Raw genomic sequence first — 18,957 nt, 5'->3', positions numbered from 1 at the left:
ACCAAAACCAAAAAACTCTAAGTACAGTAGCAACTACATGAAATTACACAAAGTATCTCCAAGTGATTTAAATCTTCCTAATGTAGACGCTGATCGCTTCTAGAAGACTAAATTGCAAATATACAGTACATTCAATTAAAGAGAGGTTTCTAGATGCCTCTCAATCCTGTTTTGCAACACTTCATCAAAAAACTTCAATCAGAAAATGCATCCTTCATAGAACAGTTGCATTCATATTTTTGGAGTGTCTGTTTTAAAATGTGAGGCAGTATAATCACCAGTCTGGCAATAAACTTATCTTAAGCAGGGGGTAAGCGAGTTATACAAGATTCAAAGAGATTAGGACCATAGTGCATTTGTTATTCTCTTACCTTAATACACAGATTTCAATATTCTATGACCATTGCTGAATATTTTGAAAATACATCTCTGGTAGTGAAAAGATTTCTGCACTAGGAGCAAACTAAAGCAGTTGGAAAGTGACACATTCTTGTTAGCGATTTTGAAGGCTGATTACCTTCAACTCCAACAGAAAAATGTCAGCAGACCCACAAAGAAAAGTGCAAGACCAAAATGTTAAGGTTTTGTTTTATTTTAACCTCATTCACAATATCAAAGTATTTGTGATAAAGAAATTCTTGGAAAACTAAGTGTAGAACTTATACAAGAGAATCACTTTTAAAATCAATTAAACTCATAAGACCCTGCAACTATTTTTCATAGGCAGCAAATGAAACTATTGGCTGTGACAACTTGGGCCTACATTGCCAGTGACTGGAAAATTAAAAGCCTGATCTGGAGACACTGAACATTCGTGAGTCCCAATGACTTTGAGAATTGCAAGTCCTCAGCACCTCCCAGGACAGGCCCATATTTGTGCAAAATCTTAATGCCCAGAACACAACTTTGAGAGAGCCAACTCTGCTTGGAGAGGAACTCATTCTGCTCATGGCACAAAGACAGTTCTTCTAGGAGGAGGTAAAAAAAAAAAACCAATTCAATCTAGTGAGCGTGAGCACTAAAATAGTAACAGTTCACTTTACACTGAGAAGTGCAAAGGGAAAGACTACTTGCCGGTTTTGCTGATGGATGACGAAGGGCTGAAAGTGTCCCTACTATTGCTATTTATGCTTACATCCCTCCTGGCCAGTGTGGCTTAAGATGACAATTTCAGGTCCTGCCTACCTTTTTTGCTGGAGGAAAAAAGTGACAAAGTGCAAGGGCTATTTAATCACTGTTCTTTCGGTAGCCTGTTTAACTCCATAGCTAACACTCACGAGGCAGAAAAGACTTCTCTGTTAATGATTCTATATGGCTACCAATGGATGAAAATACCAAAATGCTCAATTCTAAATCACTATTCTATTCCTATTGGATACGTCCAATGAGTTCTCAAGCAAAAGTTGGGAAGGCCAGGCTTGGCTTGCTTGGTGTTCTTACAGTTAAAGAAAAAGCAAGCAGATTTCATCACCACCACACACACTTTCAGAAAGATATTGCCCTCTTTTTAGGTCATCTTTAAAGTACACTGAACCATTCTTAACCACGCCTTTACTATCAGCTCTCCTTTGGGTCAGATCCATAGTCACAGCTCAATTGCCCTACCCTACAGAGCTGACAAATTCCTATTGCATACAGTTTATTACCCCAGAAACAAAATTACTAGAACTGTCCCTCACTTTCACATTGTATATTCCCTTCCCTCACTGTCCCGCCCTCCCAAAATAATGGTCCCTGCAGCCAGGCCTTGGTCCTGGATGTAACTGATTGCCTGTAGGCAGTGCTGCTCCAAAAACAGCTGGAGAACAAAGACCAGAGATTATATAAGTCTTAGCCTCTGATTCTGCATTTGGTGATGATGGTGCAAGGCATGGATAATTCCATTGCAATCAATGGAGTAATAGTGACTTTTTTACACTGGTGTTTTAAGTGAGTTTAGAATCAGGCTGTTGACCTCTGCTCCTCCACAATGATTTATGCTACATCATCTTACGTTTGCTTCTGCACTACAGCAGTCAGGTTTTAGAGTAGCAGCTGTGTTAGTCTGTATCCGTAAAAGGAAAAGGAGTACTTGTGGCAACTTAGAGACTAACAAATTTATTAGAGCATAAGCTTTCGTGAGCTACAGCTCACTTCATCGGATGCATACAGTGGAAAATATAGTGGGGAGATTTTATATATGCAGAGAACATGAAACAATGGGTGTTACTATGCAGACAAACAAGAGTGATCAGGAAAGGTGAGCTATTACCAGCAGGAGAGCGGGGTGGGGTGGGGGGAACCTTTTGTAGTGATAATCAAGGTGGGCCATTTCTAGCACTTGACAAGAACAGTAGGAGGGGAAATAAACAAGGGGAAATAGTTTTACTTGCAACAAAGCCCGTTGCCAACTGTGTCCACATATCTATTCAGGGGACACCATCATAGGGCCTAATCACATCAGCCACACTATCAGAGGCTCGTTCACCTGCACATCTATCAATGTGATATATGCCATGTGCCAGCAATGCCCCTCTGCCATGTACATTGGCCAAACTGGACAATCTCTACGTAAAAGAATAAACGGACACAAATCAGATGTCAAGAATTATAACAGTCAAAAACCAGTTGGAGAACACTTCAATCTCTTTGGTCACTCGATTAAAGACCTAAAAGTAGCAATTCTTCAACAAAAAAACTTCAAAAACAGACTCCAACGAGAGACTGCTGAATTGGAATTAATTTGCAAACTGGATACAATTAACTTAGGCTTGAATAAAGACTGGGAGTGGATGTGTCATTACACAAAGTAAAACTATTTCCCCTTGTTTATTTCCCCTCCTACTGTTCTTGTAAAGAGATGTCCCCACTGGCTTTTCTTTCAGTATAACTATTTTCTGGGTGACAATCACGTGCATGCTGGTCATCTGGGCCAATTACAGAGCAAAGCCTCCCGACCTGTAACTGGTGCTTTGGGGGTCATTAGGGCTAGAAGTCAGTCTCACCCCTGCACTTCTCCAACTGCTGCTCATTATGGCAGATGAGCCTGGAAAGGCCCTGCCCACCTCACCCCAGTATAACGACTAGGGAAAGGAATGATGTCAGAATTAGAAGTGACACAGAACAGTCACCAGGTAGTTGCCCTTCCCAATAAACTACACTCACAATCCAATACTTAGCTTTGTCTAGCCTTTAATCATTACGTTGATAGCACTTCCTCTGAAGAGCTACTCTGCTGTTTACAGTCTCAGTTCAGAACACTAACTTGCTATAACGTCATCTGAACTTCTAAACAGAAACCAGCAGGGAACAGGCATGTGTTTCATACACTGGTCTGAAATATTTAAGTCACCCTCCACCATCTGATTCTGAGATGGGGCAGCTCAGCTCTTCCTTTCTTTGAGGTGCATCATTTAAGTTCCCTGCAGTTTCCTGAGTTGAGGTATTTCTGCTGAAACACTAAAAAACAGAGGCTGGTGTTTTCAAGTCGGGGTGCCTAAAGCTGGGCTGCTAAGTGAAAGGGATCAAGTACTAATCACTAGGTTAACTTCCATAGGAACTGCAGGGGCTCAGCTCCTTTGAAGATTAGGCCACTTATTTTAGGTGCCTAACTTTAGGTACCCATGTTTAAATACTTACGCCCAGAGGTCATGGCTGTGCTGATGTTAAAAGGTCCCATGACAGATTTTGTACGATTAAGCACCATGTGCAGTGGTGACACTTCCTGTCCCCAGCCATGGTGGAGATCTGCTGCTCCTTGCACTAGAGCTTGTGGCATTTCAACAGTGATAGTGATTGTGATTTCTGAAAAACCACAAATGGACACATGAACAGTTCTTTACTGAAACCCAGTCTACTATATACAGTCTTGTATCCGGTAAAACAATTCAGCCCAAGGAAATCAAGTGTGACTAGCAAGATTTACTGTTTACACATCCATACAGCAATTTCCATCCCCAAAGACTTCATACATCTCTATCATTTCACCCATCAATTAAATGGAGACAGCTGGGGTGAAAGGCAGGCAACTCATTCCTTACAGTACTCCACAATTGGTTAAGGGGGAAAATCCTATGCTGTTTATTATTCATATCACCTCTCCATACTTCATTACTTCTCTAAGACTTCACAGTAACTGGCAGAATTGCTCTTTTCTTAAAAATCCACTACTGCACTCCCCAGTTCTCCTAGACTTCAAAGGACACCACACTGGAAACCTAGCCACATTTCAAACTGCCTTGAGTTTCTGGTCCTGTACTGGTCCTTCCCTCACCTCGCCAATTTTTATTATTTTAAAATTGCTCCCTGCGGCTGCCCCAAAACCAGCACAGTGATGATACAAGAGAAAGAGTGCAAGTGACTGCACATAAGTGCTGCGAAATACACAAACAGAAAAAAATAGTTCTCCAACCTTTTCCGTTACAGTAATCTTAGTTGCTATACTTGTAGCAAAGAAATAAAAAAGCATGATTTTAAAATGGACAGCCTTCCTTTAAAAAGGATTGGTCCCTGAACGTCCTGGCCCAAAAATGTTTAAAACTGCACTACTGCCTAATGGTCCAACCCTCCCGAACCCCCGTATACAAAACTTATATTGCTTTACATTACCTTGCCCCAGATAGATTTGTAAGAGTCTTTATAATCTTAATACTTCAGCCCTCCCAAGAGGACCCTAAATTTCATGAAAATAGGCCTTGTATACAAGAACTACGAAGGGCCCCAAACATGTAAAGAGTGTTGCTCATGTCCATTCCATTCTAGGTGTGTGTGCACCCATGTGCACAGATGTCAGACTTTTGCCTTAGCGATGTTTGTAGGGCCAGCTGTGGCGCCATCTGGAGTACCGCACTCATGCGGTGGTATATCAGGCGCCAGCGGCCCTGCGCCCTTTCAGTTCTTTCTTGCCAGCAACTCCAACAGAGGGGCAGGAGGGTGGGTGAGGGAATGGACATGAGCAACACACCTTGAAGAACAACAGTTACAAAAGATAAGTAACCGGTTTTAATTCTTCGAGTGCTTGCTCATGTCGATTCCATTCTAGGTGACTCACAAGCAGTATCCCTGGAGGTGGTCTCCGCATTAATGGACATGCAGCTTGTAATACTGCTCTACTGAAGCCGGCATCGTCTCGGGCTTGCTAGGTTAGCACATAGTGAGATGTGAATGTGTGAATGGATGACCAAGTGGTGGCCCTGTAGATGTTTGAAATTGGCACATGGGCCAGGAAGGCTGCCACTGAGGCTTGTGCTCTAGTCAAATGGGTGGTTACAATTGTTGGTGGAGGAACTTTTGCCTGATGATAGCAAAATCAGATGCAGGCGGTGATCCAAGATGAAATTCTCTGGGTGGACACTGGAGGACCTTTCATCCTGTCAGCCACCGCGACGAACAGCTACGTTGACTTGAGGAACGGCTTGGTCCTCTCGATGTAGAAGGCTTGCAGTGAGTGCAACCTACGTTCCTCCTCAGACTTATGAGGCTTCATGAAGAAGACTGGCGAAAATATGTCCTGGCTCATGTGAAATTGCGAAACCACCTTGAACAGGAAAGCTGGATGTGGCTGCACCTGGACCTTGTCCTTGAAAAACACCATATAGGGCAGGTCCGAGGTAAGTGCCCTAATCTCAGAGACCCTTCAGGCAGAAGTTATCACCACTGGGAATGACATCTTGCAGGAAAGCAGAAGAAGGGAACAGGACACCAAGGGCTTGAATGGAGCTCTTATGAGCCTGGCAAGCACCAGATTCAGGTCCCACAGAGGGACTGGGTCCCAGACCTTGGGGTAAAAGTCATTCCAGACCTTTCAAGAATTGGACTGTTATGATATGAGTGAAGACCAACCTGCCCTGGAATGGAGGGTGAAAGGCTGATATGGCAGCCAAATGGACCTTAATTGGAGCTTGAGATGCATAAGGTAGCCCAGGATCAACTGCAGCGAGCTGGCCTGCTCAGGCCTAACCCCTAGGGCCAAGGCCCAGCACATGAATCATTTCCATTTGGCCAGGTAGGTCGCTCTAGTGGAGGGCTTCTTACTACCCAGTAAGACCTGCTGGACACGGGCCGACCACTCCTGCTCTTCAGCAGTTAACCATGCAGCAACCAAGCTGTCAGGTGCAGAGCTGCGTGATTCGGGTGCAGGAGCCTGCCATGATTCTGGGACAGGAGATCCAGCCAGAGGGGCAGCTGCAGTGGGGACATCACTGACAGGTCCATCAGTGTGCCGAACCAATGTTGGTGAGACCAAGCCGGGGCTATCAGGATGACCTTGGCCTTGTTCTGCTTGGTCTTCACGAGGACTCTGTGAAACAACAGCACTGGTGGGAAAGTGTACATCAGAGCCCCCAACCACAGAAGTAAGAAGGCATCCAACAAGGAGCCCATGTCGATCCCTCAAAATGAGCAGAACAGGTGGCATTTTCTGTTCTTTTGAGTTGAGAACAAGTCCACCTGGGGAGATCCCCACTTTCGGAAGATCCCACTGATTACCTCAGGGTGGAGTGACCGTTCGTGGCGACATGAGAAGGCTCTGCTGAGGTGAGCTTCTAACATGTTCCTGGTCCCGGAGAGGTGTGCTGCCACAAGGCGAATGGCATGCTGCACACAGAAGTCCCAGAGCCAGAGAGCTTCCTGGCAGAGGGCTGATGACCTGGCTCTGCCTTGCTTTTGTTGATATAAAACATCGTGGAGATGTTGTTCATCAGGACTTGAACCACTTTGCCTTGTAAGTAGGACCGAAAAGCCTGACAGGCCAGGCAAACTGCTCTGAGCTCTCTGACATTTATGTGGAGGGAGCGGTTGACCCCCAACCACTGGCCCTGAGTACCAAGCTCACCCAGCCCAGGTCTGAGATGTCAGAAACCAGAGTTAGCGACAGGGCTGGGGCCACGAAAGGAACTCCTTGCAATGCCAATGCGGGGTCCAACCACCATGCCAGTGATGAGCAGAAGTGGTCCGGCACCTTGACGACGAGATCGAGGTCAAGCCTGTTGGGGACATAGACCGATGCCAACCAAACCTGTAGCGGCCAGGAGTGGAGCTGGGCATGACGGACCACATAAGTACAGGCAGCCACGTGGCCTAGCAACCTTAGGCAAGTGCAGGCCGCAGTGAGCGGGTGGCCCCTTACACAGGAAATCACATCTGACATGGCTTGGTAATGGGCCTCCAGAAGGAAGGCTCTGGCCTGTGTGGAGTTGAGGATTGCCCCAATAAACTCTATTTGTTGCACTGGTATGACTTCTTTTAGTTCACTAACAGATCCTGGTTGTGACAGGTGGCACACACTATATCTGCACTTGATCCTGCGACCTGCCCTTGATTAGCATGGAGTCCTTAAACTTATGGAGGGAGTCCCACAGGTTACGGTTATATCTCCCCAAAAGAGCCTCTGAATTGGAGACTGGCCATTGAATAAATTTTCCTCACAAGAAGTTCCAGTCTCTTGGCCTCCTCATTTTTTGGGGTGGAACTAGAATGTCCTTGCTTGTCTTTCTTGTTGGCTGTTGAAACAACCAACGAACCCGGGGGTGGGTGAGTGTATAAGTATTCAAACCCCTTGGTGGGGATGAAATACTTCTCAGCCCCCTTGGAAGTGGGCAGGATTGAGGATGGGGTTTGCCAGAGGCTTCTGGCAATCTTTAGGACGCTTTTGGGCACCGGGAGCACGACACGTGCGAGGGAGGATATAGAGAGCACATTAAAGTGTCTGATTGCTCTGCCATCTCTTCCACCTCTAGGCCTAAGTTAGTGGCCATCCTTTGGAGCAGGGCTCGGTGCTCCTTAAAGTCATCCGGTGTGCTAGCACAAGAGGGCCCCACCACAGCCTCATCTGGAAAGGATGAGGATGACTGAGCCATTGGGGGAGGGCCCGGGACATCAGCTCTCTACCCCAGTGTCTGTTTGCACTTCGCGCACTAAGCCTGGTGCCATTTGATGCTTATCCAATGGGGCGACCAACGATTGGTACGACAGGGGCATCGGCATAACCGGCATGCCCCAGGCATTCCAGTAAGGCCATTGCGCTGGCCACTGGCCCTGCTGCCAGCATGGCATCGCTGAGGTGGACACAGCCTCAGGAGCCCAGTCACGACGGAGCTGTCTCAGTGAGGGGCTGAACTCCTTCTCCATGCCAGAGGAATCCTCCTTCAGTGACCATTGCAGGGCTGTCAACACCTGAGTCTGGTGGCTAACCATCGCTGTTGGTGAACGGTGTCTTGAGTAGGCAGACTGGTGCCGGGAGTAGAGGGAGCAGCGCCATGTCAGGGAGCGTCCCTGTGGTTTAGGTGACAGATATCGTTGGCGTGGAGGGGGTTGGCGTGAGGATAAATGGTGCCGACCATGCAGTAACCGGTGCTTCCCTCTGGGCAAGTCCTGATGAGAGGATGGAAACCAGGAGAGCAGTGATGACGATCTGTGGTGGTGAACCGGTGACCTAGGCTGATGCGGAAACCAGGGACATGGCAACAAGGAGCTCTGCCTCAGCTCCGGAAACCAGTGGCATTCACTCGCCTTCTGGGAGGCTTTCATGGCTGGCTTGCCCTCGTAGGGAGACTTTGCCAGGTCCATCGCCGCACGCGATGTCCTTTGCTTTCTCAGCGCCGGGAGCTGGGAAGGCATTAACTCCGCCATAAGTCTGGGTCCCCTACCACTCCCAGAATTGGTGGCAGATCCCTTGGGGGGCAGGAGGTCCCCACAGGGACGTGTCCCTCTGTGGCTCTGGCATGGACGGGACGCCAAAACCGGGTCCTTTACCCAATGCCCCTTGGTCTGTCTTGCTCGGTGCTGGGTCCACTTTTCAGACTTCTTCTTGGGCACCGGCAAAGGGGATCAGTGCCAGGTAGAGCCCGGTGCTGGGGTGCACTACGCACCAAGGCTGAAGTGCTGGGGACACTTGCGTCTGGCCGGGACAGCTCTGAGGCTGGGCGGAGAGCAGCCTCCATCAGGAGGGCCCTCAAACAAATGTCGCGCTCTTTCTGTGTCTTGGGACGAAAGTTCTTACAGATGCGACACTTTTTTTACATGGGATTCCCCCAGGCACTTCAGACAGCTGCCATGCAGGTCACTAACAGGCAGGGCTTAAAACCCGGTGACCTGGGGCAAAGTGTGGGACCCTTACTGAGTAACTGCAGTACTTAACACGGGGTGGGCAAACTTTTTGGCCCAAGGGCCATATTGGGGTTGCAAAACTGTATGGAGGGCCAGGCAGAGAAGGCTGTGCCTCACCAAGCAGCCTAGCCCCCGCCCCCTATCTGCCCCATCCCACTTCCCGCCCCCTGACTGACCCCTCAGAACCTCCCACCCATCCAACCCCCCTGCTCTTTGTCCCCTGACGGCCCCCGCCCCTAACTGCCCCCCTGGGACTCCACCCCCTTTCCAACCCACCCTGCTCCCTGTCCCCTGACCTCCCCAACCACAGTGCACACCCCCGGCCCCTGACAGGGCTCCTGGGACTCCCACGCCTTTCCAACTCCTCCTGTACCCCATCCCCTGACTGCCCCCCCCCGAACCTCTGCCCCATCCAACCACCCCCTGACAGGCCCCCCAGGACTCCCACACCTATCCAACTTCTCCCTGTCCCCTGACTGCCCCCTGGGACCTCCCCAGCCCCCTTACCATGCTGCTCAGAGCAGCATGTCTGGCAGTCACGCCGCCCGGCTGGAGCCAGACACGCTGCTGCGCTGCTCTGCAGGAGCAGGCAGCCCCACTGCCCATAGCACTGCCAGCGTGGCTGTGGGGGAGGGGGGACAGCAGGAGAAGGGCTGGAGGCTAGCCTCCCCGCCCAGGAGCTCAAGGGCTGGGCAGGACGTGGCCCACACACCGTAGTTTGCCCATCTCTGACTTAACAGCTACTTACTAACTAATCTACAATAAACAAAACTATTTACAGCTGTAACGCAAAGGGAAAGAACCACTGACCACCTGCGAGGCAAGGGAGAGGGGCGCTTTGACCAACCAGCACAGACGGCAAGAAGGAACTGAGAGGGTGGAGGACCGGTGATGCGCGATATACCGATGCATGAGCGTGGCACTCCAGAGGGCGCCACAGCCGAGCCTACGGATACCACTAAGGCGAAAGTCTCTTACAACTGTGCACGTGGGTGCGCACACACCTAGAATGGAATCAATATGAGCAAGCACTCGAAGAAGAATCAGTGGGATTAAGGCTAATTCAGAGTTGTGCCGGCACAAACCCATACTTTCGATTTCAGATCAGAGTTCAATAATCCTCCTCCACTCTTTCAAAATTCACAGTGACCGAATATATGTACACACGTTACATACAGAGGTAACAGTTCAACTGTGTTGTATCCGAGTTTGGTGGGAGCCTGTAAAGTGCACACAGCATTCAAATAATCTCTTCGCCAACCCATTCACTGTGATGCCGATTTGGCAGTGGAAAGCCTCATTTCATGCAAATTGTGGGATAATCTGAATTAAAAAATTAGAAGACGCTCATTGTAAGACAGGTACCTTGACATCACTGCAGCTCCTTTCTCAGTTAAGAATCCAAACTGGATACAAAGGCAAATTGATTAAAAATACACCTTTTAAGATACTTGGGTAGATTCATAGATATTCAGGTCAGAAGGGACCATTATGATCATCTAGTCTGACCTCCTGCACAATGCAGGCCACCGAATCTCACCCACCCACTCCTGCAATAAACCTCTCACCTATGTCTGAGCTATTGAAGTCCTCAAATCATGGTTTAAAGACTTCAAGGTGCAGAGAATCCTCCAGCAAGTGACCTGGGCCCCACGCTGCAGAGGAAGGTGAAAAACCCCCAGGGCCTCTGCCAATCTGCTCTGGAGGAAAATTCCTTCCCGACCCAAATCTGCAGTGCAAGAGACTGTCACCAAAACTAAATATCACTCTAACAAACATTTGCAAACTAGCCCCCAGGAACTGGGATTTACAGTTTGGAGTTATACAATAGTCATTGGTCGTTAGTATTCAGTTATCCATATACTGGGTACATGTTAATTTTTGTTTTTTGTTTCTTTTTTAAAGAGATGAGAAACAGTACAGTGAGCTGTGTTCTCACACTGGGTTCTCAACTAGTCTTGCACTAGCCAACGCACTCACAGTACATCAAGTATATGATGCCCTAACTATACACACTGGTTTGTTCTTTGCATATAAACACATGTGCATGCATGCTTCTAAAAATCAAGTTCTCAGACATACAACATAAGTATCCCACTGTCAGTATAAGCACAGGAAACGCTTTCAAGGGGCTAGCTAAGAATATACCATTGACTCAGTTAAAACAGACAAATAAAAGCAGAGTAAACTGTTTTGTGCTCACATTTCAAGTTTTAGAATAAATGACTGGTCAACTTTTTTCTAGTATGGTATTTATAAAGCCAATGGAAGGCACATTCCACTAGAAAAAAAATAAGAGTAAATGCTGAAATTTATAGAGTAGGAAAATAAACACTAGTCATAGTGGTGCCTTCCAAAAGTTCATAATAAATAATAAAAAGTTAGAATATGCAGTCCTTATATTAAAGCTAAGATTTGTTTCCAGGTTCATGATATGCATTTAAAATCAAATCAAATCAAATCAAGAACAACCCTGGCTGACTTTCCATTAACTGGGAGTTATTTGGCTAAGCAACTGTCAATTCATTGTAAGGAACACAGGTATTGCCAGAAAATATTTTAATTATTTACAGAATGATCATCAGAATGATTACACAAAATACAGATGAAAATGTACACCTCTTATAGATTCAACAAAAAGATATGCTGAGCAAATTCACTGCTGATAATATAACTAAAGCACCTAGAATAAGGCGACGGTCACCAAACATCAAAATCAAATCATGTAACTATTGAAAATATAAAGTACAAATTGAGGTTGTGTGTTTCTTTTAAAGAAAAACCAAAATCAGTGGATTTGGAATGGCTCACACACTTCTGATACCATTACGCCAAAAATCAGTGGATTTGGAATGGCTCATGCTTTCGATACCATTACGCCAAAAATCAGCGGACATCATTAAAGTTATTTATATTTCAACATATTTAAACCTGAATGGAAAGATCTATTCTCAGGCTAAGATTCTGAAGCATTGAGCAGTTGTTCTCTGAGTGCATCTGTGTATGTTTTGGATTCTGCATCTTACAAAATGTATCACCCACTTCCGAGTATGATTTCAAACTGTGCTGAAATCATGCAAAAATCTTTCTTAAATCCTAGAGAGAAGAAATTCAGACTAACAATTCTCCACTCCATTTTGCTGCACATACATTTTGAAAATCCTGTAAAGATGAAGTTTTAGAAAAGGGATTTTGATCCCTGGTTTTCAAACTCTGACCATGCATCACTCAACTCCATGAAGATCATTTTGGCATACTGTTCATAAGGCTGTCCTGTGGCCTGTAAACAAACAGAGCAGGTATTAGGAGCTTACTGCAGAAGTCCAAAGAATGTAAAGAACTGCAGCAGGGCTTGAGAGAAAACTGGATTTTACTAACAGTGAAATTCACACCCTGTCTCTTGTTTAGCCCCTTTCTGTTTACCTTTATTTGTTATATAGTGCTGTAAGTGTGCATGGCTTTTTCATCCAAATACTGTAATTCCCTTTTCTCCCCAAGTCCCCATATATACCAAAGTCATAGTTTAAATGGCACTGAGAGATTATAATTTGCCTGCATCACTTGAAATTTTTAGTCTAATTTGCTCAATGTAACTGAAGTCGTACTAAAGTTTCCATCTTGTATTAAAGGAGTTAATAGACATGGTCTTCATTTTCAGCAAGTGGCTCTTTAAAAATGAAATCAAAACTAATTTAGGTAGAAAATACTGCATTGCAACTCTTACATTAGTAACCCACAATGCAACTGAAGAGCTATTTCCAAGAACGCTGTTAAATTCTTTTACACTGGAGTCCGACTTTCCTAGTTGAACATACACTGCTGACTAGGAATACTCCTAGACTTTTTAGCCTGAAACAAATACACCAAGTTATGGAGGAAGTTCTGCAATCTAAATTGGTCTGTGGAACCAGTATGTACACAGTAATACTGCAGATACACCACCTGCTCAATTTTAACTCATCCTGGCTCAGATGGGCATAAACACGAGGCCCCATGTATTCTGCAACCCCAGACGTTGCTGCAGGATTATGCTCCAGAATTAGAGTTTTTTTTAAAAAATTCCTTAATTCTTGCTCTTGTTGTTAGAAAAGCAAGAAAATTTGAACCAAGCGCAAGAGATGCAATTTTATCTTCCTGCATCTGTACACAGCCACGAACAGGAGCCCTGAAAGGGGTGAACTACCCTAATTCTTTTAAAGGGATGTTATTGCTGACACTACGGATAATGTAGATATAATCACCATTTACACAGGGTCTACTGTGCTTATTGGATTATTCTTTTTTTCCATCTTTTTTTTTTTGTTTTTAAATTGGAAGCTGCCACATCATTCCTACCAGGACCTTTCAACAGATTTTATATCCAGTTTGCTGTGGATTATATGGGACCCTGCCTCCACTGAAATCTCTGGGAGGCCTAGGAGTTGGAGGATCCCCCCAAGACCCATTCAAGGAGTAGAGATTAAGCACAGATTCCACTGATCTGCATTTTGATTGGCAGATGTCCAGAACCTAACAGAACTCTGCTCCAGTAACTGGGCTTTCCTCAGACTGAGCTGAGTGGGACCCAGATGTGCAGGAGTTCAGGTGAGGGCAGGGCTCAGCCCTGGCTGCTCTGACACCTCATTACTGTGATATGGATGACAAGTGAGACTTGAGAATCCTGTACTGCATGGCCTCATTAGTGTGCTAACTTCAGAAGACAACAAAACAAACAGAAGGAAGGCAGAGCCTGTCGCTGGCCAAGCACCCATGAAGCTGGGTCCAGCAGTGAATGATAATATGAGTGGTGGAAAAAGTGCTTCTCAACCTTTGTATCTGAAGGGAATCCTTATCTCCACAGTCTGATGCTGCCACCTTGAAGTGCCAGAGTTCAACACAATAACCGTACAGCAGAAAGGTGGACTGAAAAAACACTCAGAAACTAGCCTATTGTCCCTGCCAATATTAAAACTCTTCCCCACCGAGCCTTGCTGTGCTTGCTTGGGTTTTCTGTTCAAAAGCAGGAAGTTTAGCAGATTTTCCTTTTAGGATTGCAGAATTAATTGGTAATACCAGTTCGATAAATAGCCTTTAACATACCCAAGAAAACTACTCACCTTATCTGGATGAACTACAAGTACTGCTTTCCTATAGTACTTCTTTACTTGTTCAGGGGTAACGAGGTCTGCCATGCCAACTGGCTTCCACTTGTTCTCCCCTTCCCAGAGCACAGTGTGAAGAGTGGATATTAACGCTCTTACATTTCTCTCTTTTCCTTCAATCCAATCTAGAATCTGAAACAAAATTAGAAAAATTCAAATTGAATGCAGTTGCCTTAAATGATGTTTCCAATTTGCTTGAAGATATTTTCCTCTCCTATCACTGAAAACAAGACAATTGGACTCTGGGCTTCAAAAATGTTGAGAGCACTTTGCAAATATGGTCTTAATCATGCATCCAAATTCCAAAGAGTGGATACCATGCTTAGCCTTGGAACTCAACAGTGATATATCAAGTCTGCTAGCAGAGGACCAGCATGCTTATATGTAGTTAATTTGGCTCTTATATAGGAATCATTCCAAGAGAACTGAATTAACAACAAGTTACGTTTAAAAATTGTAGAATAGATGACAAGAAGTTATCTGAACAAAGTAACCATGGCAGAATATTCATTTTAGTTACACTAATTAATCCCATGGTAACAGAGGTTGTCCATTCCAATGCTAGAAATCTTGTTTTACTTGTAAATTTCAGATAAGGGTCTTAAGATGTTTTGAGACTTGTACACTCATATGGTTTGTTTGAGTAAATTGAAGTTTTCTGTACTAGATTGCCCCTTGAACTACAATTGGCTAACAATGCACTTTTCTTAGTTGATTTTATATAATGATATTTATATCAATCTATATAGAATCCCTATGGCAGTAAGGTGAGTATCTCTAAATTGTAACACATTATGTAATATCTCCCATCTTCCCTACTAACCAGGGTGATGGTAGGTAAAAGGCTCTATTTTTTATTTATAGTATTTTACATTAAAAAAGCATTCAAACCAACCTATGGACATGAGTTAAAATATTCCATCAATAAACTGATTTCCCCAATTCCTCCCTGAGATTATTTCTATTAATATTGTTCAGAACTATGTATATTATCCTCACAATGTTTTACAAAACTGAATAGTAAATGTTACCATTTAACCTTATCTGCAAGTAACACACCAGGAAGAATTACAAAATCTGATCAGAATTCACTTGGGGTGATGCCACCGTGGAGACTGGAAAGAGTAATTTTAATACGAGTTTAATAGTCCATTTTCAGTGGATTTGATAGAGGGACAGAGAGCCACCGTGAGGAGAATGAATGACTGCCCTAAGAAAGGTTTCAGAGTAGCAGCCGTGTTCGTCTGTATCCACAGAAAGAAAAGAAGTACTTGTGACACCTTAGAGACTAACAAATTTATCTGAGCATAAGCTTTCGTGAGCTTACTTCATCGGATGCATCATCAGATGCCCTAAGAAAGTGATTCTCAAGTAGTTTTTGTTCTCCACAAGACATAATTTTGTATCATCAGTCACATCCATCACAGTACCATAGCCCTGAACCCCTTCACTGAAAGGGCACTAGTGAAACTGTACTTTATTGGAGAAAAGGTAATAAAACAAGGCTCTAGCTGCCAAAGAGTGGACCTGATAGCAATGAAAACCTTTTGACCCAAAAAGAAAAGGAGTACTTGTGGCACCTTAGAGACTAACCAATTTATTTGAGCATGAGCTTTCGTGAGCTACAGCTCACTTCATCGGATGCATACCGTGGAAACTGCAGCAGACTTTATATACACACAGAGAATATGAAACAATACCTCCTCCCACCCCACTGTCCTGCTGGTAATAGCTTATCTAAAGTGATCATCAAGTTGGGCCATTTCCAGCACAAATCCAGGTTTTCTCACCCTCCACCCCCCCACACAAATTCACTCTCCTGCTGGTGATAGCCCATCCAAAGTGACAACTCTCATTGTGTAGAGAGTTGTCACTTTGGATGGGCTATCACCAGCAGGAGAGTGAATTTGTGTGTGGGGGGGTGGAGGGTGAGAAAACCTGGATTTGTGCTGGAAATGGCCCAACTTGATGATCACTTTAGATAAGCTATTACCAGCAGGACAGTGGGGTGGGAGGAAGTATTGTTTCATATTCTCTGTGTGTATATAAAGTCTGCTGCAGTTTCCACGGTATGCATCCGATGAAGTGAGCTGTAGCTCACGAAAGCTCATGCTCAAATAAATTGGTTAGTCTCTAAGGTGCCACAAGTACTCCTTTTCTTTTTGCGAATACAGACTAACACGGCTGTTACTCTGAAACCTTTTGACCCAAGTTCTCCCAGCTTGGTACAGACCAGAAATGCACCCTCCCATCTTCTCCTTAGTCAAAAAGAGATTTGTGCTTGTCTAGCCAAGCTTGTACCAAGACATGCTCTTTAATGAAATGGGAAACCTAGGCCCTTGTACTATCTAGGGGAGAAAATCCTACATTAGATGTAAAACTTCAGTTCACACACATTAGGATTTTACTTGTTTGTATCTGGGTTTGTTTTCAGCTATGAGTTGGTAACTACGTTCATCAGAACTTTCCAGCTCTCTCTCACTCTTCTCCCCCCATATTCAATTTCCCTGTCCATGAGATTTTACCTGCTGCTTTTCTAGTCATTTTCAAAGTCTCAAAATCCTTTTACAATAATTTCTTGTGAAATGAACATTAGATCTGTTCTAGGATTACCTTGTCCACCTCCCATTCTGGATTAGGTGGTCTGTAACAGACTACCCACAGCATAAATTACCCTTTCCTTTTTGCTCCTTTTTATCTTATCACACACTTTAGAGAGGAGTTTTACCACCATCTGCACTTCAAAGCATGCCAATATGGAACAAACCCTCTCCCCTGAACAAATCATTCTCTTCTGTACTGATACCCCAGTTGCCCACTGTATCTTGGTTATGCTAAACAATTAGGATATACATTCATGCATTAAGACCAGTAGGTTCCTCAGTTATTCTGCACATGGGTAGAAACACATGTAAAATTTTAGTATAAACTTCTACCATCTTTGTACCCCTTCAGTTTCTTTTTTATCCTTCAATATATCCTCCCCCATTCTACCATCAATAGTTCTAAGTAACAGAATTATGTTTATATTTGAATCAAAACCACTGTTTTTATTATTAAATATCAAACCTTTAATTTTAAGGGGTCCATGTCTTTAGACATTTCTTGCTTTCTCATCTCGGCAATTGTCTTGGTTCCTTTTTTGTCAGATTTAGCTGAAAACCCTTGATTAGATAATAAATCCTCAAAATCATTTTCTGAAACTTTTGGCTTTTGTCCTGTTAAAACAAAGAAAAGAAAAATGCTTACTGGTACATCATCATGGCAGAGGTAACAAGTGTACCACACTGTGTGTATGTCTATGCTGCACTTTCACTGATGGCAGCACGTAGGGTGTGTATAGCCACTTGCCACAGCAAAGGGCAGGCCATGTCATCGCTGAGGTGTATATCTACACACAGCAGAGAAAGGCTCCCGCAGTGGGGATCTGCCAGAGCCTTTCCCTGCTGAAAGAGCCTTTCCCCACTGCTGGAGCCGTTGCCTGCGGCGGGAAAAGACTCCAGCAGTGGCACATGATGCTGCTAAAAAAGCCGCGTAGACGGGGGAGGCATTACTATGCAAGTAGAGAGTTGTGTAGAATCACAGAGTCGTATGACTGGAAGGGACCTCGAGGGCTCATCTAGTCTAATCCCTTACACTCTTTATCTCAACCATCCCTGACAGGTGTTTGTCTAACCTGCTCTTAAAAATCCAGTTATGGAGATTCTACAACCTCCCTAGGCAATTTATTCCAGTGCTTAACCACCCTGACAGTTAGGAAGTTTTGCCTAATGTCCAATCTGAACAGCTCTTGCTGCAATTTAAGCCACAGGCTTCTTGTCCTATCCTCAGAGGTTAACAAAACCAATTTTTCTCCTTCATCCTTGTAACAATCTTTTATGTACTTGAAAAAGTATGTCCCCTCTTGGTCTTCTCTTCTCCAGACTAAACAAACCCAATTTTTGCAATCTTCCCTCATAGGTCAAGTTTTCTAGACCTTTAATCATTTTTGTTGCTATTCTCTGGACTTTCTCCAATTTGTCCACATCTTTCCTGAAACAAGGCACCCAGAACGGGACACAACACTCCAGTTGAGGCCTAATCAACACGGAGTGGAGCAGAATAATTACTTTTCGTGTCTTGTTTACAACTCTCCCGATAACACATCCCAGACTGATGTTTGCTTTTTTTGCAACAGTGTTACATTGACGACTCATATTTAGCTTGTGTCCACTATGACCCCCAGATCCCTTTCCGCAGTACTCCTTCCTAAGCAGTCATTTCCCATTTTGTATGTGTGCAACTGATTGTTCCTTCCTAAGTGTAGTACTTTGCATTTGTCCTTATTGAATTTCATCCTATTTACTTCAAACCATTTCTCCAGTTTGTCCAGATCATTTTGAATTTTAGTCCTATCCTCCAAAGCACCTCCAACCCCTCCCAGCTTCGTATCGTCCACAAACTTTATAAGTGTACTCTCTATGCCATTATCTAAATCACTGATGAGGATATTGAACAGAACAGGGCCCAGAACCAATCCCTGAGGGACCCCACTCATTATGCCCTTCCAGCATGACTGTGAACCACTGATAACTACTCTCTGAGAATGGTTTTCTAACCAGTTATGCATCCACCATATGGTAGTTCCATCTAGGTTGTATTTCCCTAGTTTATGAGCTGTAGCTCACGAAAGCTTATGCTCAAATAAATTTGTTAATCTCTAAGGTGCCACAAGCACTCCTTTTCTTTTTGA

General features: G+C 44.5%; 1 protein-coding gene across 4 annotated transcripts in view; it reads right to left on the bottom strand.

Annotated features, from left to right (window-relative positions):
- Positions 1-11,626: 11,626 nt before the first annotated feature.
- GAK (cyclin G associated kinase) overlaps positions 11,627-18,957 on the bottom strand; it is a 142,363-nt gene continuing 135,032 nt past the window's right edge. For all 4 annotated transcript variants that reach the window (XM_048851459.2, XM_048851456.2, XM_048851457.2 and 1 more), the window contains 3 exons: positions 17,295-17,443; positions 14,181-14,357; positions 11,627-12,364 (listed from right to left, as the gene is read on the bottom strand). In XM_048851459.2, the coding sequence (XP_048707416.1) occupies positions 12,263-12,364; positions 14,181-14,357; positions 17,295-17,443 (428 nt within the window). In that variant the 3' untranslated portion in view covers positions 11,627-12,262. The remainder of the gene's footprint in view (positions 12,365-14,180; positions 14,358-17,294; positions 17,444-18,957) is intronic.

Source organism: Caretta caretta, chromosome 5, assembly GCF_965140235.1.
Source record: "Caretta caretta isolate rCarCar2 chromosome 5, rCarCar1.hap1, whole genome shotgun sequence".
NCBI lineage: Eukaryota > Metazoa > Chordata > Testudines > Cheloniidae > Caretta > Caretta caretta.
This window is presented reverse-complemented; position numbering and strand designations above follow the sequence as displayed.